Genomic DNA, 27292 nt, shown 5'->3' on the forward strand with positions numbered 1-27292 from the left:
AACAAAGCACCTACAGAAATGCTGAGAAGTTCCACATGAACTAATTATGTGTAATAACACACACACACACGCAAGCATGCACATAATGTGCACGTGAGCTCGCACACAGTGTCACACACACAGTGTCACACACACACAAACACACACACACACACACACACACACACACACACACACACACACACACACACACACACACACACACACACACACACACACACACACACACACACACACACACACACACACACACACACACAAACACTTTTTGCTTAATGCTTACTGTAGGTCAAGTTAGGTGGTAAATGTGTAGTTCAGTCAGGACGACTCATGAATGGATGGAATATTGAATAAAAAATGAGCAATATATTTATTATGGTTTGGCGATGAATTGGATCAGCTTTTTAGGTACTCTGATCAAGCTCATCAGTCCCAACCATAGGAACTCCGAATCCCCCGTACTTAAACAGCAGATCCAAAATGACAGGTGGTAGTTGGGGTGGAGGAGGGTGAGCAGCAAAAGTTTAAGCAGACAGCAGTGCGGCAGTATCAGTGTGCAGCAGCAAGCAAGCAAGCAGGATGAGCAGTGCAAACTGCCAGTCTAAATAGCCAGTTTGAAGATGGAATGAGTGTGTGATTGGATGAGTCAGTCATGTGAGTGAGAACATGATGCTGAGGCTGCCGGCAACTGCACTGAGTTTCCTGACTGAACTTGCTTTGCGCATGTGACACAGACTCTTTTGTTTATTATTTAGCTGTCAGCCCACCCTGGGCTCATATGGATTAAACAAACACTTCCTATGGGGTGAGCACTGCAGGACACATCACTACAGGCGCAGATTATTCAAAAACACCTTGGCTAAAAAACGTGCCGTGCCTGTGGGACAGGCCTATGTACGACTTGCATAACCAGGTAATTAAATGAATCACAGGGAAAACGTTTATTCAAGCAGATGCTGAGTCTTGACTCTAATATTAAACTCTTGTCTGCATTTGCCATTGTCCTACCGTTCTTACCACATTTACAAGCATCAAAACAGGAAGCAGCAGGACAACTCTAAAAGGTTGCGAATATGAGTGTCTAAAAACCAAAAGAAAAGAGAGTAGTGCGCACCATATGAAAACAATGGTTTTGCTTTGTATGTATTTTTAACAACTCTTGGTGTAATTATCCACTTAGCGCTGGTCTTGGTTATCTTGGTTGTTGGTGGTTTTGGGAACTGGGAAGAGGGAGAACCATTCCCTCGTTGTGCCTCGCTTTTCCCTAGGCTGAGGCCATAACAAGCCCATTGTCTATGACTCACTGTATACCTGAAATTACTGCCAACCATTTTCCAAGTCATACTGTGGTTTGTTTGGCTTTCGAGGAAGCCATTTGATTCCATTCATTTCAGTATTATGTGAAAGGGACTTGCAGGGACTTGAAACGTGCTTGAGATAGGTAATCCAACACACTCAGTATCATTGTGTGGTTATTTTTCATCAAAGTTACACTACTGTTGCATTTGAAGTCTTGAAAAGTCAAAAGAAGTCTGATGACTTAAGCCTGGTGACATGAAAACATCCCATAACATTGACTCTATTATTCTGGTATGTTCATTGTTTTAATCAAAATGTAAAGATGTAAACCGTACTTGTTGACTGGGGTACGCTTCCTTTTTTAACATCAAATTTATTCAGCGAAAATCAACATGTTGATCTACGTGTCACAATGAAACCCACTCTGAGCTTTGCTATTTTCATATCTTCACTGAATGTCCGCCGTTGCTAGTGTTCATGTGGTTTGTCAGCTGCTAAATATTTTGTAGAATATATGGCAGAAGCTGTGAATAGACAATGTATTGATGCCGGTATGGTGTTTTCACAACATTGTAATTTCTTGTCCATGAGAATGAACATGAAGTCGGCCCTTGTATGTGAAAATGATATGGCCATTAAAAGTGATTGTGATTCCGATAATGTGAATTGGCTAGAATGAAAATAAACCAAATAAATCAAGACAGCAGTCATGGGTACAATGCGTTGGGAGAGTTTGATTTGGCACAAGCTGGACTGTTGGGAACAAAGCAACACCCACAGAAAAGAGGAAATTTGTAGTGGAACAGATACTCTGCCAGGAAGAAGCTATTGGTTTGGGCCAAAGCAGTCTTTCACACATTGAATGAACTGGAAAAGGGAAAAAGCCTAGTCGGAAAACTTTGGGACACAGATGAGTGTACCGGTATATGCTGAGCAACTCAGCCAGTGGCTGGGTTAACTGCTTACAAACTAAAATGTTCCAAAAATTGTTGTTACAATTGTGTTACAATAATTAAATATCGGATTGTAAGCTCATAATATGTTGTGCTGCAACACATTGCACATACAAAGCAACCGTATAGTAGTCATGTGACTACTGTTTAGTTAGTGGACTACAAATGTATGGGAAGAGTAGCCATGGGAAGTGTAGTCTGGGAAGAGGAGTCTTAAAGTGTAGTCAAAATTGGAGAAACTGTGCCTGAAGTTGCTTAAGCCCCAAATCCCCCAAAACACACAGAAGACATGACCTCAGTCTTGTCAGTGGTAGCTACATGCATGCCAGGAATGAGTCATAAACCACATACTGTAGCGTTTTACACTGTCAAACATATAGACTGCCATAATGTGGTTAATAAACAGCTGAGCCAGAAGCTTCTTGCCACCAGTATGATCTGTCCCTTTAAGCCTGGTTGCGTGTATGATTTGATTCCTGACCTGGTTAACAGGCCGTTTAGGATCAGCCACACCCTTACCTTCACTACATGTGTCAGCTGTCCTCAAATCCTTTTCTTTGGTAAAGTACTGTTTTGCCTGATGGAAATTGAAGTATTATCTGGATGCAGGCAGGCTCCCACCACTGAAACTCATAAAGGTCTTTGGTTCCAGTGAGTGAAGTAATGGTTTAGTCATTAACAATGTTAGGCAACCAGTTGGCTACTTGTATTATAGCAACAACAATAAAAGGCGAAGCACTCTATCTACTGGTCAATCTTCATTCCTACTCAAATGGGTTTTCACAGGAGGGTGGCATCTCCCTTAGGAATAAAGTGAGAAGCTCAGTCATCCATGAGAGACTCAGAATAGAGCCGCAGCTCCTTTATGTAGAAAGGAGTAGTTGAGGTCATTTGGGCATGCCCAGCTTGGTGGGAAGAGGCCACAGGGCAGACCAAGGACCAGGTGCAGTGATTATATCTGCGCTGGCCTGGGAACACCTAGGGACCCTCAAGGCTGCTGTGGCCATATTGTGTTCCATGAAGGTTAGAGTCAGGGTGCAGCTATTGTGCACTTTGGCTCATGGAAAGACTCTGCTACACTAAATGGAACAGAGTCTTAGTTGTATTGGTAAAACCTGTGTGTACGGTAGTATTTCATGTCAATATCGGTCGCTGCCATGAAATTGACAGGGTTTTACTGTGTGGCAAATAATGGACATCCCCCATCTGTGGGTCTGCAATGCAGTACGAGGAAAGTGCCCATGGATATTTGGGGTACAGGTTCTTCAGTTTAGTAGTTGTGATATGATAGTTAATGATATTTATGAGCTCATCCAATGCTTCCCTCTGTGACTATGCTTTGTTTACCACTAATTAGACCTGAATATGAACTGCACCTCCTTGTCTAATGAGCACAGAGGCTCCTTTCACAGTACAGAATATCACGGCCGGGCGACAATGACAGATGGTGCTGCGGTACTATTTCTTTTCTCATTGTACCCAGCAGGGAACAAGTGGAATTCAAAGTTAACTACAAGCTACAGTACCTGTTCTGCATACAACACATAGAAGCATACATGGGATGACAAAAGGGTAATTTATCCAGGGTTATTACAGATCATTATTTAATTAAAAGGGGTTTCCAAATCCATCAAAATATATTTGATAATTTGACAGATGTTTTTGACGACATCAATATCAGCAAAGTCATGTACTGTACTTGCTTGTTATTGACTATTGTAAGGAGTCTGGAGTGAAGTCAACAACCAAATGATACTTTTATGTGGGTGTTGTCAGCAGCTCTCGTAGGCACTCTTGTCCAAATTACTCAAACAGAACTAGTTGAAATCATTCTCAAGCGTTATTACATGGGAGAAGACCTCAAGAGGTGGCTGTTTGTAGCTCCTGTGGAGTCAGTAATGCTGTATGGAGTTGAGACGCAGACCTCAAAGCACAACAAGGAAAGGGCCTTGGATGGAGTCTACACAAGAATGCTCCGAATGGCACTAGGCGGTGTCACATGGACAGACCACATTCAGAAACGTGGTCCTCAATGGGGATATACCACGGGTCACAGACCAAGTCAGAGAGAGAAGGATGAGGCTGGCAGGGCACTGCGTCAGGCACCCGGAACTAGAGGCAAGCAAACTGACACTATGGGAGCCAACCCAGGGCACAGCCAGGAAAGGCAAGAAGTGCACCACCTAGGTAAATTGACTTGTAGTTATTTCCAAAATGGTAAAACATAATGGTGAAATTAGCAGTTCTACAAGTTCACATTCCCATTGCAATGCATTGTGAACTTGTAGATCTGTTACTTTCACTAAGTTTCAAATCAGGCTGGTTAATTCATAATGTACATTTTCCCTTCCTAGAAATGTAGTCTCACTTTGTTATTGTCCACCATTGTGACAAATATTTTCTAAACACGTGTTAGAAAGAGGAACCTAAAAATGTTCAGTTGGCAGTGAAACAGCAACTGCAGCTATTTTAGGTGTGAGTATTTGCAAGTCAAGAGACTTTCACTTCACCTTTACAGGGAGGTCTTAGTTTATAGCCATAGCTTAGACCGAGACAATGAACTTTTTGAAAATACTGTAGTAGACTTCCTAAAACAAATCACAAAATGCTACCTGGTCAATTTCCAGTTAGGTTTAAGGAGCAGCACTGCTTAGTGCATGTGGGGTGACTCTCGATGTTTTAAAAACATATTGTCCAAAAAAAGAAGGGTTTAAATAATTGTGTAGCCTTAATTTAATTGAAGAAGCCTCCCATAATGCCTGATGATTTACACTGAAATACCACATTTTGCCAGTACATCAAAGTGTGGCATTTTGAGGAACAATGGGACAAATTTCTGCATGTACTGCATCTGGACAAAGTTCACAGCAGCATTTCCAAATGACAATGAAAGCTCTCACAACAGAATACTGACCATGTCATACTTGCTAGTACTACATGTCATACTTGCTAGTACTACATGTCATACTTGCTAGTACTACAGATGCAGTAGTGTAGCTGCCCTTACAACACACACACACACACACACACACACACACACACACACACACACACACACACACACACACTAGGCCCGGCATTAAATCCACTACCGACCTTGTTTGTTGGTACTAGTTGACTAGTTGATAAGAAAAAATAGGATATATATATATATATATATATATATATATGTGTATGTGTGTGTGTGTGTGTGTGTGTGTGTGTGTGTGTGTGTGTGTGTGTGTGTGTGTGTGTGTGTATATATATATAAAATAAAAAATATAAAAAATATATATTTTTACAAAGAAAAAAAGAAAAATATTAATTTTTCTTTGTAAAAAAAAATATATATATTTTTTACATTATAGGTAGTTAAACAACTAGGCAACTAGTCAACTAGTAAAAATGACTAGAAGTGAATGCCCTAACACACACACACACACACACACACACACACACACACACACACACACACACACACACACACACGTTGACAATGATGAACTACGTATTGTTGATAGATTTAATTATTTCATAATTATTGACTAACGTGATTCCACAGAATCCAGACTGTGAGTGTAACCATGTTACCATAACAACAAGGAACACTCAAACGCTGAGTGATGCATCACTGTTTCCCAAACAGTGGGTCGGGACCCATTTGTGGGTCGCGGACACATTTTTATGGGTCCCTTCATTTTTTGTTTCCTACAATTTGTTTTTAATTATTATAATTTCAAACATAAAAAAAAACAAAACAAAAACATTCCCCAAAAAAGTTAAGGTTTTCATGATTTAATACCAAATTAAATAAACCATAAAGTAAACATTCCTGTAACCGAGCGAGCAGCAAAGCCCTGATGACTCTAGCCAAACATCACAAGGTCTTGCAGAACTTTGGGCTGCACTGGGCAGTCATGTGGATATTTTTTATTGATAAATACTGACAAAAACCTAAATCGAGCTGTATCACAGGCAGTATCACAAAGAATTGGCTTTTTTCCCCACAAAGAGATTCTGTGTTGAGGGAAACAAGAGCCAAAACAAGTACCGAGCCAACTCAGGTTGCGTTTAATATAAAGTTTCTCCTGAGAGGCTGAGAGGAACTGCTGGGTTTAACACAGCAGATAAAATGAAGCGAGGGTTTAGGGGTCATCGCTCACATCCGCTGCCTCTCTCTAAGGTTTCACGTGGATCGATTGGTCCTTGGCCCAACTCGTGTACAGCTGTGTGTTCATTCCAAACACTCACATTCTCTGAATTGCTCTGCTTGGGAAAAGCCGCCCACACTCCCACCCCACCCATCCGGACAGCCTATATCTGTACATATACATGAGGGGGTTGTGTACTCTAGGTTTTAGTGTTGTGTGTTTGTGGGGGAGTGGTGGGACGTATGTGTAAAGTGTGTGTGTGTGTGTGTGTGTGTGCGTGTTCATTCTTCTTACCTGGAATGACCTCAAAGAGAAATTTTCCACCGTCATCCCCTGTGGTTGGATGTTCTGTGACTTTGTTTCCAGGTAAGAGAATAGCTCCCTGGAGAAAACAAAACAAAAAAAAACATTAAGCAAACAGAAATCACCAGAGGCCTCCCAAACACCTATTTAAACAAAACATGCAGAAGGAAGAACATATTCAACACTTCTTTGAGGTTTATATGAACTATTTTCATATCATAAATGCATACAAATAATGTATGATAAAAAAAGAGTTGAAGCCCATTTGGACAACTATTACGGTATTAACTAATTATTGATTATTAGCATTGCTTTGAACTGAAATACACATTCATATCACGTACAGTAGCCCACCTTTGATGATTTTGATTTCACCACCACACATAAAGGTAGCCAACACAAAGTTTTAAAGGGACTTTTCAACCATACATTATAATATGTGTGGCATAGCTGAATGGGTAGACAGAAGGACACTGCTCGACAATATCAATAAAGATATTTTTTTTATTGCAGTTGGGACATTGTTGCAATTACCTTTCACCATTGGGAGAGAGACATAAAACACACAGACTGTAGCTTTAAAGCAGATCTGTAAAGCATGGATGCAGCTGCCAAAACACGTTAAAAGCTTCCAATTATGCCCACTTCAAAGCAAAGTCCCAGTAATCTTTCAATGCAGGTGACTGCTAACGCTGTGATAGTTCAAGTAGTGCTTTTGGTGGGTTTGAATAAACTTTGAAGGGTATTCCAAAATGGCAATTAAAATTTACTGGGCTCTCAAGCAAGTTGATTTATTTGATTTATTTTCACAGAATGATTATTTGCATAAATCTGGCCAATCGAGGTTATGTTTCTTGGGAAACAATAATTTATATCATTATGCTAAATTGCATGTTTCCGACATATATCACAGAAATTTGTAACATGGCAGAAGGATAATTCTGCCATAATACCGGCACACACTTATTTATGGCCTTGAAATGGTGCATTTATATTGCGCCATTATCCAAAGCGCTTAACATTCACCCATTCGAATACACTCACACAACCATGGAAGCATGGCAAGGCATCAACCTGCTCATCAGGAGCAGTCAGAGGTTCAGTGTCTTACTCAAGGACACTTCGATAATAACTCGGGAGGAACTGCAGGGGAACCTTCTATTTCCCATCCTGAACATTGCTGGCTCACAATAACCTACTACCTGACCTGGCAGAGGTAGTGCTCCGAGGAGGTGATCCAAGGAGCACCTTTTATAGTTTCTCATTGACCAGTGCAAGTAAATGCACGCATTTAGCATTCAGCATGTGACGTCACAGGCTGCCAGCCAGTCTCATCGTGTCCACATCCCTTGGGGCAGTGGTTCTCAAAGTGGGGTCCAGCAGGGACCCCCACAGGTCCTTGAGGGGGTTCCAGGGGGTCCCCCAGCAAAACGAGGAACAGTTTAAGCATTTGATATTGAATTGTTCCAGGGGTCCCTGACAGACTGGCACACAACATCTTTTCAAATACAAATCCATATGAATTTTGGGGACCACTGTTTGAGAACCACTGTCTTTGTGTGGGTGTGAATGACAGAGCTGAGTGGTCACGTGGCAAAGAAGCAGTGTTTCGACGGGGGTACACAAATCTCCGCCTGGGCAGAGGCGATAGATCAGCGATGTGACACTAAAGGCCAGCAGCTCCCTCCTGCTTTAAATAGTATCAGCATCAGCATGCTCCCCTATCACCACGACAACCTTGCGTCCTATTAATAGTTCCACAGGATAGATGTCTGCTGCAGTCTAGCCGTCCCTTTGGAGGCGCGTCCGTCTGCTATGGTGGGCTGTCACAAGTGGACGTGGCATGCATTTGTCTGTGCATGGATTGTGTGTGCGCGCGACGCGTGTGTGTGTGTGTGTGTACTGTATGTGCATCCATGAAAGATTGTGCATTGACTCTTCCGTTTACATTCCCTATTGTAAGCATTTTCTCTATTTCATAATGAGGCAAGAGTTTGCATAATCTATTGTCTTGAATCACATACGTTAAAATTGGTTCAGCATTCATTCACTTGAATCACTGATTCTCAACGTGGAGTACTCTGTGGACCCCCAGGTGTCCGTGAGGGGGTTCCAGGGGGTCCCCAGCTAAACGATTGAAATGGTTTGGAATGAAATGGATTGTTATTTGTGTTACGTACAATTAACCCATTTTGGACTGAGGCCGATTTAAAAAAAAGCTTCTAAATCCTGACCCTGAAAAACTTCAAATATTTCAGCAGCATCAAAATGTTTACATTTTTTAATACTGTACAGAACCCCAAGAGGCGTTCCCGTCCAGAAGGGTTAGAACACCAAAATAGGTTCCCGCCCAGGTTAAGTGCACAAATGGAACCAAATGGACCCACCAACTGAGCGTCCATGAAATTGACTAAGGTTCAGAGTCACCGACAACAGAAGCACACAAAAAAGCCCAACCTCATATCGTCCAAGCTGCTGCAACAGGGTTTTATTTTTAGAGACCCTCTTTGGAGACGTTTTGTGTTACAGGTGGCGACAGGCAGCCTCACTACCTACAGATCTATAACCACTGACCCCACTGGGCGAGCAGCATCATCACACACACACACACACACACACACACACACACACACACACACACACACACACACACACACACACACACACACACACACACACACACACACACACACACACACACACACACACACACACACACACACACACACACACACACACACACCCCATTAAAATACTGACTTGAGATTATATTATATTACCAGAGATTGTGTTACCAGTTATAATGCACAATGTGAAATTCCCCACTCCTACAGCTAAGTCACATATATGGGACATTATCTCTGTGAACATATGAAAGTGTGAGCGCCTTACACGTGCGTGTGTGTGTGTGTGTGTGTGTGTGTGTGTGTGTGTGTGTGTGTGTGTGTGTGTGTGACTGTGTGTGTGTGCCTGCGTGTGCAACAGACTCAATTAGCAATTCTATCCGGATGCATAAACCCATGCCCCCACGTCTTCTAGGGATGGCTTTCCCAAGTGCAAACGTGTGCCAAAATGAAGCACAATCTTTGTTTCATTATAAGTCAATCACCAAAGACGGTCCTTTAGTTTAGAGATTCATCAGCCTGGCTGAAATAAAATGTGCGGTGCTACTCACTTGTATGTACTTTTCTTTTTTACAGTACCTAAAGGGTACTCTAAGTTATATTGGCCTGGGCACCTTGGCTGGTAATCCAGTCTGGCAGTGTGCTGTGGGTTCGACTCCCGATCCCGACGGCCTTTACTGCATGTCTTCCCCCCATCTCTCTCCCCATTTCCTGTCAGCCTACTGTCTGTCCCAACATAAAAAAATGTAAACTGAAGGCAAAAAGCCACAAAAAAAAACATTAGAAAAAAAAATATATATTGATAGTGTTTTCAGTAACAATCTCTCCGGCTCTACAATAAACAGAAAGTAATCTATTTTCAGTTCAGGGCACCAATTTAATCCAATCAGGAGGGATAACTCATACAGGATGCAGGATAAACAAGTGGAAGTGGAAGTGATGACACAAAGTAAGCAAGCATACAAAATTGGAACCAGCCAGAGCCCTATACAATTACTGAAGCTGATGAATGGGTTATCTCTCCTGATTGGATGAAATTCCCTTGGTGACCCACCTGAAAAATGAAGTTCTGTTTACTAAAGTGCTGGAGAGACGGGGAGTTACCGAACAAACTCTATACTATAGCAATGATTACTCTCACACTATAGCTTTAACATTTAATAATAATAACAATAAATAAAATAACAATAATCAAAAATACAGCACCCATAATGCTACTGTGCACCCACACCACCATCTGCTCTGTATTAAAAATGACCCGCATCTGCAGGTTAGTTCAAATGTATACAATATGTGACATATATCTCCGCATAAAGGACCCTTAAACGTTACCAGGATGTAAGCTTTCCTTCCTGCTGAGAGAGGCTTCTTTAATGAGCCATGACTGTGACAACCAGGAAGTGGAAACCCTACCTGAGGCCCCAGCAGATGAAGTGCATTAAAAAAAGACCCATAAAGATGCTTCAGACTGACCCCAACACGCACAAGTGTGGAAATAGAGCCCGGGCTGATGCCAGATTTTGGGACCTGATGCCGATTTTGGAGAGTCCTGGGCTACCGATTGCTGACGTATATTTTGTCTATATTTTGTCGAAACATAGAAGATCGAGCCCAAAAAACATTGATTTGCTGAAGCAAAATAAAAAAACTGCAAAAATAGCTAAATCATTTAGAGTTGATTAAACTTTCCTCGGAAATATGTGATCAGATCATCTGAAAGTGGTTAAAAAAAATCAAGACACATCAGCTGCATAATTGCCAATGGGCCTACCGATGTCATCAAAAAAAGTCAAATAATGGCTAATATATTGGCCAAACCCATACATGGGTCGGCCCCTACTAAGGCCCCAGGTGAAGTGCATTAACATGACTCATAAAGAGGGTCCAGACTGACCCCAGCGTGGATGAGTGTTGGAAGGGAAAGAGCTTGTTTGATGTGGCCCCTCAGCAACAGAGTCTGCTTTGCATCAAGGTCTCCAGACAAACAGAAACAACATTAACAAGTATTTTCCCAATGATAAAAGGTCTATCGTGTGTATACACGCCCCCCTATCGCCTCTGGGTGCAGAGCGGGACATGGACCAAAAAGATATAAGGCGAGTAATTCTTATACTCGGTTTACTTCCTGTGTATACACTGTAAACTATATGCTGTATGTATACAATATCATGTGTCTGTGTGCGCGTGCATGTAATGAGTTTTGCCATGCAGTTACACTGCAACATGCTTATTCTGCTCAGCAGCTGCAAGGCCAGTCACTCACTAGATTGCCATGATGACATCACCCTATAAAACATATAAAATCTTTTGTTGTTCGTTAACACTCCTGGCAACTGCGGAGCCAAGATGTATGTGCATGCATATACCATTATGTAATTGTGTGCGTGCGTGTGCAGTGCATGCTTTGTGTGCGTGCATGCTGGTTAGGGTGTGTTTATGTTTCACTGCATGTATGTAATTGAGTGCTAGGTGGACCTTTTCTCAAAGTCACTGCAGCCACAGTAGTTGTAAAACCACAACGCCACTGTAGCTCCATGTCTTTGCCTCATAGCCACTGCATAATGTCATCTTAACCCTGGCTGCCTGTTGTTTTCTCCAGACAAACCCAACCTCAAGCAGAGCAAAATGTACTCCAGATTAGTGTGTCCTGACTCAACACAGGGGAAGAAAACTAATTGTTACAATTTGACAGTGGTGGAAGAAAAATACAAAATGTATTGTATATAAAAGTATCTGCATTAACATATACTTAAAAGTACCAACGTAAAAGTACTAATATTTGTCCAAACTATGTGTCAGATCTACAAGCTCACAAGCTTGATTATCAGCTATACTGTATTTGCGAATAGCTGTTAATGTTAATTAACAAATAGCCATTAAATGGTTAATGTTTGTTTTGACTTAATAAAAATCTAAATCTGCAAAGTAACTAAAGCTGTCAAGAATGCCAAAATGGAAATACTTAAGTAAAGTACTAAAAGCAAATACCATGTACTTACTGTAAGTTACTTTCCACCTCTGTAATTTGATGACTTCTGTATTTCTGTTGTTGTTAAATCTGGCAATAACATTTTCGCTGTATAATTACACTGTGCCATGTTTCTAAAGAAAGATACACGTATAGAAGAGTAAAAAGCTTGGCCACAGAAGAAGGCAAAGTCACATCTATGCCCGCATTGCCCGGTAGCCTCGTTGTCATGGAGACGCTTCTGGGGACGTTGCTCAGGGCTGTCAGGAGGTTCAGACATAGGGACACCCCCCACTGTTTTGGATGCTTTACTACTGGGCTCATTAGCACAGACAGAAAGCTACTGTAGCATCCCACGTTATTTAAGGCCTGTAAGGGTCAGTTCTGGGAAGTCTCTCTCCAGGCAAGATAGTGATGGGAAAACTCTCATAGAATTGCTTGCGGTTGTGATCAGTGGTTTTGTAACTAATTTGCAATTTTATGGTACTTTCTTATTTCCATGTCTTGATAGTTTATACTTCTATTCCACTACATCTCAGAGGCATATGTACTTTTTACTCCACTACATTTTTTGTTACAGCTTTAGTTACTTTGCTGATATAGATTATTAATAATTAAACAAATTATTAATTGAAAATATTCCCAATTTGTCAAAAATATACAGCTCACAATACAAAAAAGTGGATCATAGTCTAATCGCAGGATAATATGATTCTGAAATAGACATTCTACATAATGAATACTTTTACTTGCACCACATTTAGTGCCACCTGGTCATCCTTGCTCTAGAAAACAGCAATGTTACAATCGCGATCACCGGACAGTCCGAAAAAACCTCCGAACATCTGCGATTTGTTCAAAACAACGGACAGCACATTAGTTTCAGAGAAAATGAAACACAACGAGGCAATCTTATAGTGATATCAAACGCCTAAAGACGAGCCTACTCGTCATGCGTGCTCTGCGTAATTAATTTATATGACGAGTATACCTGTCGTTAGGATCCAAGGTGTCAAATATATATATTTCTAAAGACTAAAATCAGACCACTTTCCATCAGTGGATGTGATACATGATATCACATACCTGTTTCCAAGGTTGCTACAGTATCTATTGTATGTTTCTGCATGCTGTAGTGTCCTAGTGGCTGAGGTTAGTGCTGTGTTATGGCGTGGGTGGGTGTCTGGCCCACATGAAAGATAGATGGCTTTTACTTTTAAGAAAAGAAAGGCATCATTATGTCACTGGCTTCTGAGAGGTTTTTCTCTCCCAAACATTTTCAGCTCGAGGCCCAAAAGAGACATTTGATGTCTCTTTCTGGAACCCAAAATTAACACTTAAGCTCTCTATTTAAAACATTTCTAAAATAACCATTGTAAATAGTGACACATTGGTGAACTTGTAGATCAGTTTGCAAATGTTTAAAATATATATTTTTAATTGACTGTATGTACAGTATCTAAGCTGTATCTTATATAAGCTCTGTATGTCGCCGCCTTTTTGTTACATGGCCCAGGCACAGGACATCATTGCTACCTGCATTATCATCATGTCCAAGACTCTGTGTATGACTGTATGCGTGTGCGTGTACACAGTACAGTTGTAAGACTATATCCTACTTTTTCCTGGCCAAACTTACTCTGCATACTTTTTAAAGAAATATAAAGGCACCATGGCAAGCTGCATATGATTCCGTAACGCATAAAATGGAAAATAAAGGGCTTGTTAATCCAAGAATCCTGCTGTCATCCGTCCTACCATGGAGCCTGTTATTCATTTTGGCATATAGAAAACAAGTGCAATAGTTTATGACCTGTACTGTATGTGGTGCAGTGGTTCAGGAAGGTCGTTAATCTACAGGTTCCATTATCTATCTACTATATATCTGACCAAGTTAAATAGATTTTCTTCACAACTCCTCCACTTCTAGGCGTGGTCACCCTTTGAGATACATATGAAAAGGAAAATTGAATGGATATTGTTCATGGATTTGCAATGTAACTGTTCATTAAGGTCAACTACTGCAGTTTGTTTAATTCATGCTCGTCCGTCACGATCATCATGACAGGAACTTCAACCTGTTTTTTGCAACCTAACCCACGCATCGACATAAACGGATGTTACAATTCTCCTCGGGCGGTTATAAGTACCCGTATCTTCCGTATTGTTCAATAAAACACATTTTAATACGATCGGTTGACATTTTCTCCGTTTCTTTGCCATAATGCTTTCAACTACGCGCCCCTATCGGTTTGGAGGTGTATTGCACTCTGATAAATTATAACACTATGAGAAAATGTCAAACGATTTAATTAAAATGCATTTTTTGGAACAATACGTAAGATACAGGTACTTACAGTGTACCCGCCCGAGTGTACCCGACCGAATTGTAACATCCTTGGCCAGGGGGGGGGGAGCACTTTATATTTGAAATCTGAACGCTAGATGTGGAGGAAGTGCAAAAAACAGGTTGAAGTTCCGCCACGACTGTCATGATATGACAGTCATGTTTCACGGCTAGAAACAAATGAGCTCCGTGTATTCATTTAGTAATAATACTCTTCCCAGTATATTATTCACCCTATTACCATGAGAAAAATGGTATGTGGTCTGAATTACAATAATCAGATCATATCCACCACTGAATAAGTGTAGCCTTTGTTTTATGACTCAAACAGTTGACGCTGAGAGCGAGCGTGTGTGTGTGTGTGTGTGTGTGTGTGTGTGTGTGTGTGTGTGTGTGTGTGTGTGTGTGTGTGTGTGTGTGTGTGTGTAAGCGTGTTGGGGCATGCAGACAGCATGTTCATGCCAAACCCACACGTGCGGCGCTCTACGCACGCTTCAGTGACCCTTCACCTCCCTACCGCTCCCATTCCTGACATTCCAGCCGTGACTCTGAGGGTCTTGGTGGCTCTGAGGGGCTGGGTATAGCTCTGAGGGTCCCAAAACTGCCTGTCAATCCAATATACTGAAAATAAAACATCTCTCAACATCTTTACACAATAGAGCACCCCAATATCGCTAGAGGGCGCCAAGTCTAAGGTTTGTGTACTTTTTTATTTGTATTATAATCCCCATAATATAAGAACTTTGTTTGAAAAATAAACAAATCAGCCCGCCGGTTTCACTCATATGGATATGAAGAATGAATTGACTGTGAGAAAACGCTAATGTTACTGCTGCCAAATTAGTCAAATATCCGCTAGAGACAAACTATATGAGAAATATGAGTGACTATCGTAAACGATACAGAGACACTTCCCGACAATATCACAGAGACAGTTTGTTTATTTTTGGACCTCAATTCTTATTTGAGATGATTTTAAGATGACCCAATGGCTGCCATGGCTTATGTGTGATATTCTTATTGGCGAAATAGAAGGGCAGATGTCCCTGCTCCCGTGGCAGTCAGCAATTAGGCTAATGAGGTACATAACGAATGGAGACATCACATCATATGAGAGCAGTAATTAATTGCAAGTGTAAAAATAGTTCTCTGTCAAGCATCAACACCTTTTGCTGATCTTGTAGTCTGTCTGTCTGTCTGTCTGTCTGTCTGTTTTGTCTGTCTGTCTGATAGTGTGCTGATATCACAACTCTATAGAAAGTATAGAAAGTTAATCCATATTGACTCAGATATCCTGAGTTTAGGTATCAGTGTTTTGCCGTACAGGCTGAGATCTCTCTCTCTCTCTTTCTCTCTCTCTGCTAGACTAGTTAGCGTGTATTGTCTGGTTAGCTTGTTCTCGTTGGTCTTTTGTGTGTTCCACAATGCTCTACTTTGCAGGTTACAGAGATTTAAGAACTTTGAACAAACTGTTCTGTGCCTGACCTAGTTTCATTACAGTTTTCCATTGCAGGCAAAAAGTTATAGTTTTACTGAAAAGCATGGGGAATTTATGTTGGCATCCTTTCAGAACTAGGCCAAAGGATGGAAAACGTCAACGCATAATGGAGTGGACTGCTCCTCAGGTAGTTGAAGGTGTACGGAATGAATACCTTTTCATAGAGAATAAACAGAACAAAATGCCATGAGAAAGGCTAACAAATTTGGTTACTGTCACGTTCAGTAAATTATAGCAAAGAACTAGAACTCGAAGTTCCATTATTTGTTTCCTACTGTATGTTGACGCTATAGAGACTTGGACCAAAATTCAATTGCATTCAGACTTCAGAGCAGAAGCAAACACTGCACATTTCAGAGAGCATGCAACAGGAAAAATAATACTGTACTGGACTAGTGACCCTGGCTACATCTGTGTGGGGGGTACAGACAATAATAAGACGCGCTGCCTGGCCAACCTTCCCGCCACTGTTCTATTTCCAGGCGCCACCGCCACTGAAATAGATTTTAATAAAATGTTTTAATGCATCCGGGTACCTGAGCAGTTGAAATAGAGAAATATATCTATTTGTACGGCACAGAATCCTGTCATTATAAAAACTATCTTTTTCTAAATAGTAAAAAAAGACAAAGAAGCTTAGGGATAAAGGGTAAGGCTGCACTCACACTGTTGAAACAGGTGTTTTGTAGCTGTTCTGTGGGGAGAGCAGGCGGCCAGTCAGCTTGCAATAAATTTTCAATGGGAGTCACGTGGTTTTGACGAAACAGCCTTGCTTGATGGCTCTGTTCTGATCCCCTACCCCCCATCGAGAAAGTCAAAACCACGTGACTGTTCTGCGCCCTCTCCCCCAGAACAGAGACAAAACATTGAATGTGTGAGCGGAGCCTAAAAGTGCGTTCAGACTTGAATGGTTAGAGTGGCGCGATTACATACAAAGTCAATGCAAAGACGAGAATTGCGCGAACGGGCACGACCTGAAACGAGGCCTGAAACCGAGGCGAATATATACAGTATATATTCAGGTCTGAACGCAGCTTTAGGCACCGGCGAAAATAGGTGTGTTCAGTTCTCAATGCATGGTGTTCTCCCCGCAATGTTTTATCATTCCATATGCTGTACCTTTGTATGATAAACTTTACTACATTAACACACTCCCTTTTGAAGTTGATACTCTTTTGATGATGTCTTAACACACACACACGTCATTGGACAAAGATCAAAGCTCAGACTGTGGTCCCTGTCAGATAGAAGCCAAACAAAAGTTGTTAAATAAATACATTGCCTTATTCACTACACGGCCGCAAACATTACGTCTAATCATTTTTACCTCGCCTTCACATGTATAACTTTTAACTGATAGTTTATTCCAGATGAAGTACCTCTCTAAATACCTCTGCTCAGATTATAAGCTTACTGAAATAGCCCAAAGTCAGTCGACCGTGTAATGTTGAAATAAGTCCAGCACCCTCAGTGGAGTAAATTGAGCTGCACTGAGTTTGTACAGGGATTGTGTTGTGTTTTTAATAGATGAATACAGTATTTGCCAAACAGTGGGTTGGGACCCATGTTGGGCCACACAGCCATTTTAAAGGGTCGCAAATATTTGTTTTCATCCTTACCTTACCTTCACTACCTGTCACTTCAGACTTGCTGAATTAAACAATTCCCTCAATTCACACACTGTTTAAAAGGAAGTATAAGGATGGAATAACAATTTGTTAAAGATGGAGTGCCGTGATTTTTGCACTCAGTTTTCCATGTGTCTATGGAGTTAACATTACTCCAATAGACCCCCAGGTGTGGTTATAATATTCAAATATGTCTTTGTATTTTTGGTTTCTTCCTGAAAGCTGAAAGCCTTTGAGTCAAAATGCTCAATCGAAAGACACCATTTTAGTGACATCATAACCCTAACCCCTACTCTAACCACTCCCCACAACTGCTGTGGTCGAAGCTTAAGCAATTTTTCTTATTTTTGAGTGTCACAGCCACTCCAATGCCCAGCTTTGTCCCTGTGTCCCTATATGTTTAGGGTACCAACAGCGGGCGCTGTTGCACCACTCACTTTATCTTTTAACATTCACTAGATTTTCTGTGGTCTGGGGTTTTCTGGGTCAAAGTGCTCTGATTTGCCTAAGAGTCCACAAATCCCATAATTATGACATAAGAATTTGCCAGCAGATGTCACTGTTGAGGGATTTTGCCTGTTTTCATTGCAGCGCAAAAGGCTTCAGAACACACCCTAGAACACAGGAAATCAAGTTCAGGTTGTGTGGGTGTAATTGAGGTCATAAAACCTAAAGAGATAAAAATACATGACATGTATGTCAATGAAGTGGTGGGTGTGGCGACATAAAAACATAATTTTGACACTTTCTGTACACCTTTTTGAAAAACATCTTCCTCCCAGTATAATCATGGTACCCGATGATCATGTTTTTTGGGGGGGGTCACAGCACTCTTTAATTTTAGCATTCATGTACTGTGCAAATCTACTTGCAATTGCAATGACCTAGAAGAGTGGTCCTTCTGCTGCTCTCCTCTCTATTGTTTGGCTGTGAGGATCCAGGGTGGTCGATCAGTCTACACATGTCGAGCGAGACAGCAATTTAAGACCTGCGTGTCCTTCATTAAAGGTGCAGTGTAAACAAGTCCACGGCAGTCAAAACAAGCCAACTAATCTCAATCTGTCTGGGTCTTGCTATCTCCTCACGTTCACCAGATGCATCTGTTTTGTAATATCCCAGCATGTTATATATTTATTATTTACATGAGGTTAGTCTCGGTAGACTAAGCACATGGAAATATCGATGTTATGCATAACATATACAGTTGCACATTGTCTGTAATATGTATTGTTTTATTTTAAGGATATTGAGTGAACAGATTTAAGTAAAGATACTTTCTATATTATTTCTATAATTCTACACTGTATTGTTTCTTTTCTGAGGTTTCCATGTTTTAAAAGTCATACAACACCCATCTTAGTACAAGACTCAATTATTGTGATCATGCTGCTCATTGTGTTGCAATGCTCAGTCGCTCACAGATGTGTGATGAAGTATAAATTTGGCTTTAGATCAGTTTTTTACAACCATTACTGGATCAGGTCCCACTTATTATTTGGCCACCAGCGGTGGTTTATGCTCTACAGCATACGTGCCTTTGTGCTTTGACTGCATGCTATGGAGTTATGTGTTCAACAAGGGCCTTGAGTGTTTGTGTTGTAGTAGTCAGACAACTATTCCACAATGCTATATAGAGTCTGGAACTACACAAAATATTTTTTTACATATCTTTAGAGCTTATTTTATTTTTAATTTCCATTTCTGCAAAACAGCAAACAATATATTCTTAGATGATTTCTAATTTATATTAGGATCCAGGCGCGTGCCACATATAGGCTCCGGCCGTTGTGTGTTCGAGTCCCGTTCATGACGACCTTGGCTGCATGTCTCTCCCACTCTCTCACCCCCGCCCTCCTGTCTGTCTTCACCGTAACTATCAATAAAAGGCACAAAAGCCCAAAAAATGATACATTTGCACGACTGCAAAGAGCGAAATGGAAGTGGGGAGGAGGCTCCACTTCCGCTTTATATTTTACTCATCATAGCACTTCCGTTGCTCCAGACTGTATGACGGAAGCATTTGGAAAATGCGAGAGGCAACAGTCTGGCAACGCGAGACTAGTGTTGTAGTGAACATCTTACCAGAGCTTTCGTCTCCTCTTCATCTTTGTAATAGACGAGCTGGTCTCCACGCAGGACAAACCAGCGTGTGTGCCAGCTCTTCACAAAGCCTCCTTGCTTCTTCAGCCACCCACATTTGATGACACTGGACTTTCCCGGGCCCTGCGTGTGGGTTTGGGTGACGACGGCCTGGCCTCCGCTGCTGCTGTGCTGCTGAGGACTGCTGGGCGACACCACGGACTGCTCTTCCATTGTCAGGGCGGTTTAGGAGCTCCGTAACCTGCAAGACGGATTTTTATTTTATTTTATGTTTATTTATTATTCAAGTTTTTCCGTTTTACATGTGCGTCACATTTGCAAAAATGCATGAGAAAACATGAATCAGATAAAGTCTGCAGATATAGTGGGGATGAATAGAGCACTGTTCCCCTTGGGGGGGGGGGGTGAAATGGTAGCTGTGCCATCAGAACATCAGAACATCAGATAAAATGTTCAGAAAAAACACAAAGCTTATCTATCGGGTCAGATCTAACACGGCCGCATTTACCCATACTGTGCATATTTCTGTTCTCTGACTCTGGTTTATTCTCTGTTATTATTTTTGTAATCTTCTTGGAAAGCTAATGTCTCATACAGTGTGAGGAGGTGCTATATGAGAAGAGTGCAGGAACGGAGATGTGGGAGGAGGCATTTCTAGCCTACTGTAGGTCAGATAACAACAAACTCTTAATCCTTTATCTCAGTGGTTTTCAACCAGTGGTCCGGGGACCACCAGTGGTCCTTGAGGGGGGTTCCAGGTGGTCCCCAGCTAAATGATGGAGAGTTGGTAACCAAATGGACTTTTATATATCTTTATGGTTCTATTTGGTTTCATTTTATGCTCTTTTATATCTGCATTACTTAATTTACAAGAAGTCTACACATTTAGAGAGTATGTAGGAGAATTGTTATTTTGATCAACGTTTGCCTGTTATCTCTCCTAATGGTACCAACATCAATACAGCATGGAATTGCACAGAATCTTATCCAATGACAGCTAAATATTCGTGTTTTGGGTCTGAGAGGCTAAATGTCATCAAATGGTGGTCCGTGGCTCAAATGCTGCATTACATTGCATTGCTGCACGGCCGAATGCATGGCCAAATCTATTATTTGTGCGACCACAAGTATTTGGCCTTAGTGGTGTTCTCTTGGCCGCGCCTTTGACCCACCAAAACTATAGCGATACAGTTACAACAACAACCTATGTTTCTGCTGTCAATATCAAACAATTAACAGTTTCGGCTCTTGGTCAGGAAAGGGGGTATTTTCTGATCCTGTGAATGGAAAATTACATCGTTTACAGCTTTACCAAGCTGATGGCTGCTCAGGTGGACACATATGCACCCGTTTCCAGTGTCCCATGAGCCTTTGTGTTTCGTGTGTGTATAACTTCCTCTTGCTGTTGCTGCTGTGAGTGATCAGTGTTGCCAAATTTTGCAATAGAATCAAGCAGCCAGGTCTATGAAAACAAGCACAAATATTTTTTCAGATGTCCAATTACATATTAATCTGGGGTTCCTTGAGATGAAGAAATGTGGGAACCACTGGTTTAAACAACATTAGGAAGCAAGCCCAAATATGCAACTACTCTACACTTTAGAAACAAGCCCCCCCCCCCCCCCAAAAAAAAATAACACAACTGGCAACTACCAATATTTACATGCGACTTTACAGAAAAACAAGCCAAAGATTGCATATAATATCACTGGCTGTGACGCACACACAAGAAGCCCCAGTACATTCCCACCAAAACAATACCAGGGGAGCCAGGGTCTCGAACCAAAGACCTTCAGATTCCGACCTAGACAGTCTCTCTAGCCACTCAGCTACAGCCATGTAGCTTTCTCTCCTTCCATGAGCAAGTTTGTTATTTTCGATGTAGGGGTACAACAGTTAATCAAACTAATTGCTTTAATCTATTAGAAAAGGTCATCGATCATTCAATAAAAAAACAATGGAGCCGTCTACAGGCTCACCAACGTGTTGCATCGCATTTATAATCCTGCTTCAAACTTCCTGTATCCTGTTTTAGTGGCTGAGTGAGCACATTCACACTGTTAAATCTGACAGTGGGCGTGACAGACAGGCATATTATTTTTGCTAGAGTCAGCGTTAAATGTTCCCAACGTTTTCTGGAGGTTTGTTTTAAGCTAGGCCTGGTGGTGGTGGTGATGATGGGGGGGGAGGGTGCTGTCCAGATGACCCAGAGAACCAGATGAGGACCAGATGTTGTGGCACAACAAGGTTTTTCATCCAGTCAGCACTGGAACAAGTGCAGCAGGTCTGCTGAGGTGGCCTTTGTTCTGGTCCTGACCCACACACAGTCACATCAGAGCCATAGAGTAAGACAGAGTTACGCAAACTCCGTTCACTTCATGGGGGCCAGTCAAACTCTTATTGAATGGGGACAACCGGAAGTATTGAATGGGGACAACCGGACGTTTACGGAATGCATTGGAGTCTATGGGCTCACGTGAGTACATGAACCACGTGACCGTGCTGTTTTCTGCCTGCCCCCTCAATATCGCAACTATTAGATGGCTCTGAGTCACACTAAGGTCACATTCACACCTAATACTTCGGTAGACTCACTCTGTGTGTGTGTGTGTGTGTGTGTGTGTGTGTGTGTGTGTGTGTGTGTGTGTGTGTGTGTGTGTGTGTGCGTGCGTGCATGCGTGCGTGCATGCGTGCGTGCACAATAACGGATGTCTACAAATTTACCAACTTGTTTTATAAAGTAGCGGCTAGCCTACTAAAGCCTATATACATTAAATAAACCTGCTAAGTTAATAATAGTAGTCTACTGGCTACTACTGTCTACACACACTTTTATCTGACTCCAGATCAGCAGAGCCGCCCATCAGGATTCCCGGTCCAGGTCTGTACTACGAGCACAAACACTTTATGAGTTTTGTTAGTTAGCTCTGGATTAGAACAGACTATATATGTTTTTGTCTTACAGTATGTACCCACTACCCATTAAAGTAAAACATGGGACACAAAATTTACCTCCAGCAGCAACAGTGCTGCTGGAGGTCAGTGACCCTCAATACAGAGAATGCACCACAGTAGCTAGCCTAACTGTACTTTACTGTTAATAACTGACTAAGTTACTCCCAACAATGGTGTATTTTTATTTACAATGTGACTGACACAGTGTTTCCCAACCTAGGGTCCAGGCCGCCAAACATCACAGGGTCTGTTTGGGTGTAGTCCAAACTTTTCAACATATTGTCAAAATGTCAAGTCACTAACTCCCACATGCATATGCTATTCAGTGTACGAGTAGTCCCTCGAGTCAGACTGTTGAGGCTTAATTGGTTAAACATGTATGAAAAACACAAGTCAACGTGCGTGTGTGTGTGTGTGTGTGTGTGTGTGTGTGTGTGTGTTTTCATCTCAAGACGTGCATCTGTAAGACGTGAGGGGGGTGTTGGCAACTACTGATTTACAGGATTACTTATACATTTGTGGTTAATGGAGAAGAAAGGCTTTCCAAAATAAATTATTTTGGATTGATTAAATTCCAAACAAATTCCGCCGGCTCGGACCGGGCTCAACATCCCAGGAAGAGGATTATGTATCAGAAATGTATCAGACTCGACAAGAAAATAGGCTATGCACGTCAAACTTTTAAAAATGTCTTAAAAATCCTGACAGCTCTGAAAAAACCTTATGTTTCTGTATCAGTGGTGCTCAATATTTCATGTCAAGGACCCCAAACATTACATGTAATATGCCTCCGCCCCCCCCCCCATCTGAAAATATGTTGTTCCAGGGACCTCCCCAGAAGCAAAGATTTGAGTTAAAATGTTCACTCTGTAATATATATTCAAAGATTTGAGGCACATTTTCACAATTTTTCAAAAATAGCAGACCTACAAGATCATAGCGCGGCACGCGGCTAAAGTATAACAATGCTTTAAAACACCAAAAGGGGTTCCCGCCCGAAATGGGTTAATGTGGCGAGAGATTCTAAACCTTATGTCACCGCCACCGGATGAAAGTCATTCACTTCTAAAACTTTATAGCTTTGGTAGAATAACAAACAAACCCCATCATCTCACATGGAACACAGCTGTGTATCCTTTGTCTCTGAAGATGACAGAATGTAGTGAACATAATAACTGTGTGTGTGTGTGTGTGTGTGTGTGTGTGTGTGTGTGTGTGTGTGTGTGTGTGTGTGTGATCTACATATAGGCATGTGCGTACGACATGGTTGTTTTATGGTTACAAATATGTTGGCATTAGGGTTAGGAAGAAGCATTTAAAGGTTATGTTTTTTCAAATGCCTTTAAAAAAAATTGCTGTTCTAAAAAGTATTGTATTGTGTGTGTGTGTGTGTGTGTGTGTGTGTGTGTGTGTGTGTGTGTGTGTGTGTGTGTGTGTGTGTGTTTCCGTGCGGGTGTGGGGTGTGTGGGTGTATGGGTGTGTGTGTACGTAATCTACATAGGCATGTGCGTACGACGTGCGTGCGTGCCTATACGCAGGCCCATGTGCATGGGTTTCTGTTTTGTGTATAATCCTTTGTTGCGCTAACATTCCGTCTCATGTGCCTCATGCCCTGCCGAGTATAAAAGGGTCCCATTGATGAAGCCTGATGAATACAATATTTACTATAGTCTAACGAATAGGCATGGGGCAGGCTACGTGGCAGTAATAACCGAAGGATAGAAAATAATATTGGTAGTTAAAAACAGAAATATGAATATACTGTAGCCAGTGGTGATTTCAGGATTCAAGCAAACACTTACTGGTAGAGTTACTAAATATGCCGGTAGGTGATTTTATATTACACATCCTACCTGGGTCGTGTTCTTTCCCCATTGAGAATTCCCACAGACTGTTCTTATATTGCGTCAAATAAGAACTGTGTTCCAAAAAAAAACTAATCATCCCGGCAGTTTGACTCATATGGATATGATGAATCAACGGTGATGCTATACCGCCGCCAAATTAATTTCACCAGAAATAGACTATCAAGTATGTGTACTGACTCTCATAAGCGATACAGAACCACTTCCGACAATATTGCAGAGACAAACAGTTACATACAGTTTGTTTATTTTTGGACCACAATGCTGCTTTAATATGAGATGATTTTAAGATGACCCCATTTTATTCTCCATGGAGAAAAACTTTCCCGACCCAGGAGATGAACGAGTGACGTCAGGACTTCGGTAATCTATTCACATGCCAGCTATTTTGTGCTTACTTAATACATCCCTATGGGGTAATAGTTCAACACACACACACACACACACACACACACACACACACACACACACACACACACACACACACACACACACCAAAGTCTTCCCAGAATAGTCTACAGTTTTTGTAAACAGGATGTGACAGTAAAAAAACTATACCACACCACAGTCAAATAAGATCATTTTAGTGCACACAAGTAAGAAATTAAATGGATCGCTCACCTACTGTATAGTGACTCATAACATTATCATACTCTTTTTTTAAAGTAATTCTTTGGGGGCATCTTAACCAAAAAAGCATTATATATTAAGTTGACTGGATACTAGAAACCTCCTATTTTTCCTCTACACAAAATATATTTGCCAAAAATAAGTGACCTGTTGTGAGCTTGCAGATCTGCTAAATTTGCTAAATGTTCGTTAAGGAACAGAGAGCTTATACAATCTTTGTAATGCACTCTATGAATACGATATTGACCCATCTTTTCATTAGGAGGTTCCCTGTTTACACAGGATATTTGTTCCCCATATGGGAATGTGAGGGAGCTCCCCCGGCACACAGAAAGCCTAGAAGACCAATGTTTAACATCTCTTTGTTAGAAACCTGCACCCAAGCTTGGACGAAATGAGAGAGTAGCCACACACCACAAATGTAACTAAAAGGGCGCTTCACAGAGCGAGCTCCAAGCGAGCTCAATTCTTCAGTCATGTATGACATATCTATGATGTATGACACTATTTTGGCAAGGTCAGTCCGAAATAGACCGCCACTGGCTACATTGATCCCCCCAAAAGTAAAGTTTCTTTCACATTTGTGTCAAATGCAAAGTGGACTGTTACACAGCCACCATGAATACTGGACAACTCACCCCGGTGCTTGCCCGTTTTTCCTCACGGAATTTTCACCAGTGAGGGGGATAACTTTGTAATATGCTTTTGGCTGTTTGTATTATTTTTGGAAAAATATAAAAAGATACTCCTGTGGAAAGGCTATATTATTTTACTTATATTGACCCTATAAACAATTTAGTATTATTTAGTATATGTAAGGTTTTGCCCACTCAAATGGTACCTCGTCAGATAATCCCCACATATCATACAACAATTTATGTGAACAGACTTCACTGTAGTAGCTTTTCATAAATTATATTTGTACTTAGGCTGTCTGTCTGAAAGTTTATAGTTAGAGAAATTCAAAGTCCAGCCGTCTGCTGTCCAGCCTCTCCCACCCCTCACTGGGGAACATTCTGGGAGGAAAACAGAAACGGGGTGAGTTGTCTTGTTACCGCCACCATGAGGCCAATTAGAAAATATGCAGGAAGTGACTCGGTTGTCCTGGCACTGGCACCAGACATCTGGTCCTGATCCAAATGTATTTTGCAAGATTAACTCTGGACACTGAGACAAACAGACAGGTGCGAAACCATAATCTTAAGGCCCGGACTTCGGCTTTGGTGGAGATAAAGAGTTGAAGATAATAATGAATATCTATTAGCAGATAGTGGAAATGTATAATTCACGGGAACTCTGGAAGCTACTTTTTGATCCAAAATAATCATCTGCGCCCAACAGTTGAAAAGTGGCTTAGGCTTTGCATTTTGCTTTAAAACAACACCAAACAGCATTGGGATCACATCACTTCGATATCCGATCTGTAAAGATGAATATTTCAACAAATAATTTCAACAAACATATTTTATCTTAAGTTTGATTAATCATATAATATCTTAAACACCCAAAATCCAAATCTGATCCAGGGATTAAAAGTGGGCCCTGGTTATCAATAGAGGGTATATGCACGTGACATCATCCTCCTACCCGGAAGTTATGCGGGGAACGCCTACCGAGTGGCAAAAAACTAATTTCTGGCCTTGACAGCCCATACATCCAAACAGAAAAGTCCAACCTTATTGTATTAAACTTACTTTGCAACTCACTTCGCCACTCACTTTATGCATGCGCATACACTCTATAAACCCACGATACAGGGGTGGGGGGCACATGTTGAGGGTTGCACTGTATATGTGGGCAGTGGTCACACAACAAACTGTTCTCTCATCTAAAATCTGAAGCGTTACTTAAGATCCATAATGGCTCCCAGATGAACAGCACACATAAATTCTTAATTTATTTGCTTTAGCGAGTGACAGACAGTGCCATTACCGCAGCCAGACCATCTGTCTTGCTGTCTACAGTCTTTGGCACCGCCGTCTCACAGCTGCT

At 41.4% G+C, this 27292-nt stretch overlaps 1 protein-coding gene across 1 annotated transcript in view; it reads right to left on the reverse strand.

Annotated features, from left to right (window-relative positions):
• arhgap24 (Rho GTPase activating protein 24) overlaps positions 1-27292 on the reverse strand; it is an 89919-nt gene that overhangs the window by 52363 nt on the left and 10264 nt on the right. The window contains exons 2-3 of the mRNA XM_080756151.1: positions 19833-20091; positions 6677-6764 (exon numbers count right to left, since the gene is read on the reverse strand). Coding sequence (XP_080612277.1) covers positions 6677-6764; positions 19833-20063 — 319 coding nt within the window. The 5' untranslated portion in view covers positions 20064-20091. The remainder of the gene's footprint in view (positions 1-6676; positions 6765-19832; positions 20092-27292) is intronic.

This window comes from Protomyctophum bolini, assembly GCF_963924005.1.
Source record: "Protomyctophum bolini genome assembly, chromosome: 22".
Taxonomy (NCBI): Eukaryota; Metazoa; Chordata; class Actinopteri; order Myctophiformes; family Myctophidae; genus Protomyctophum; species Protomyctophum bolini.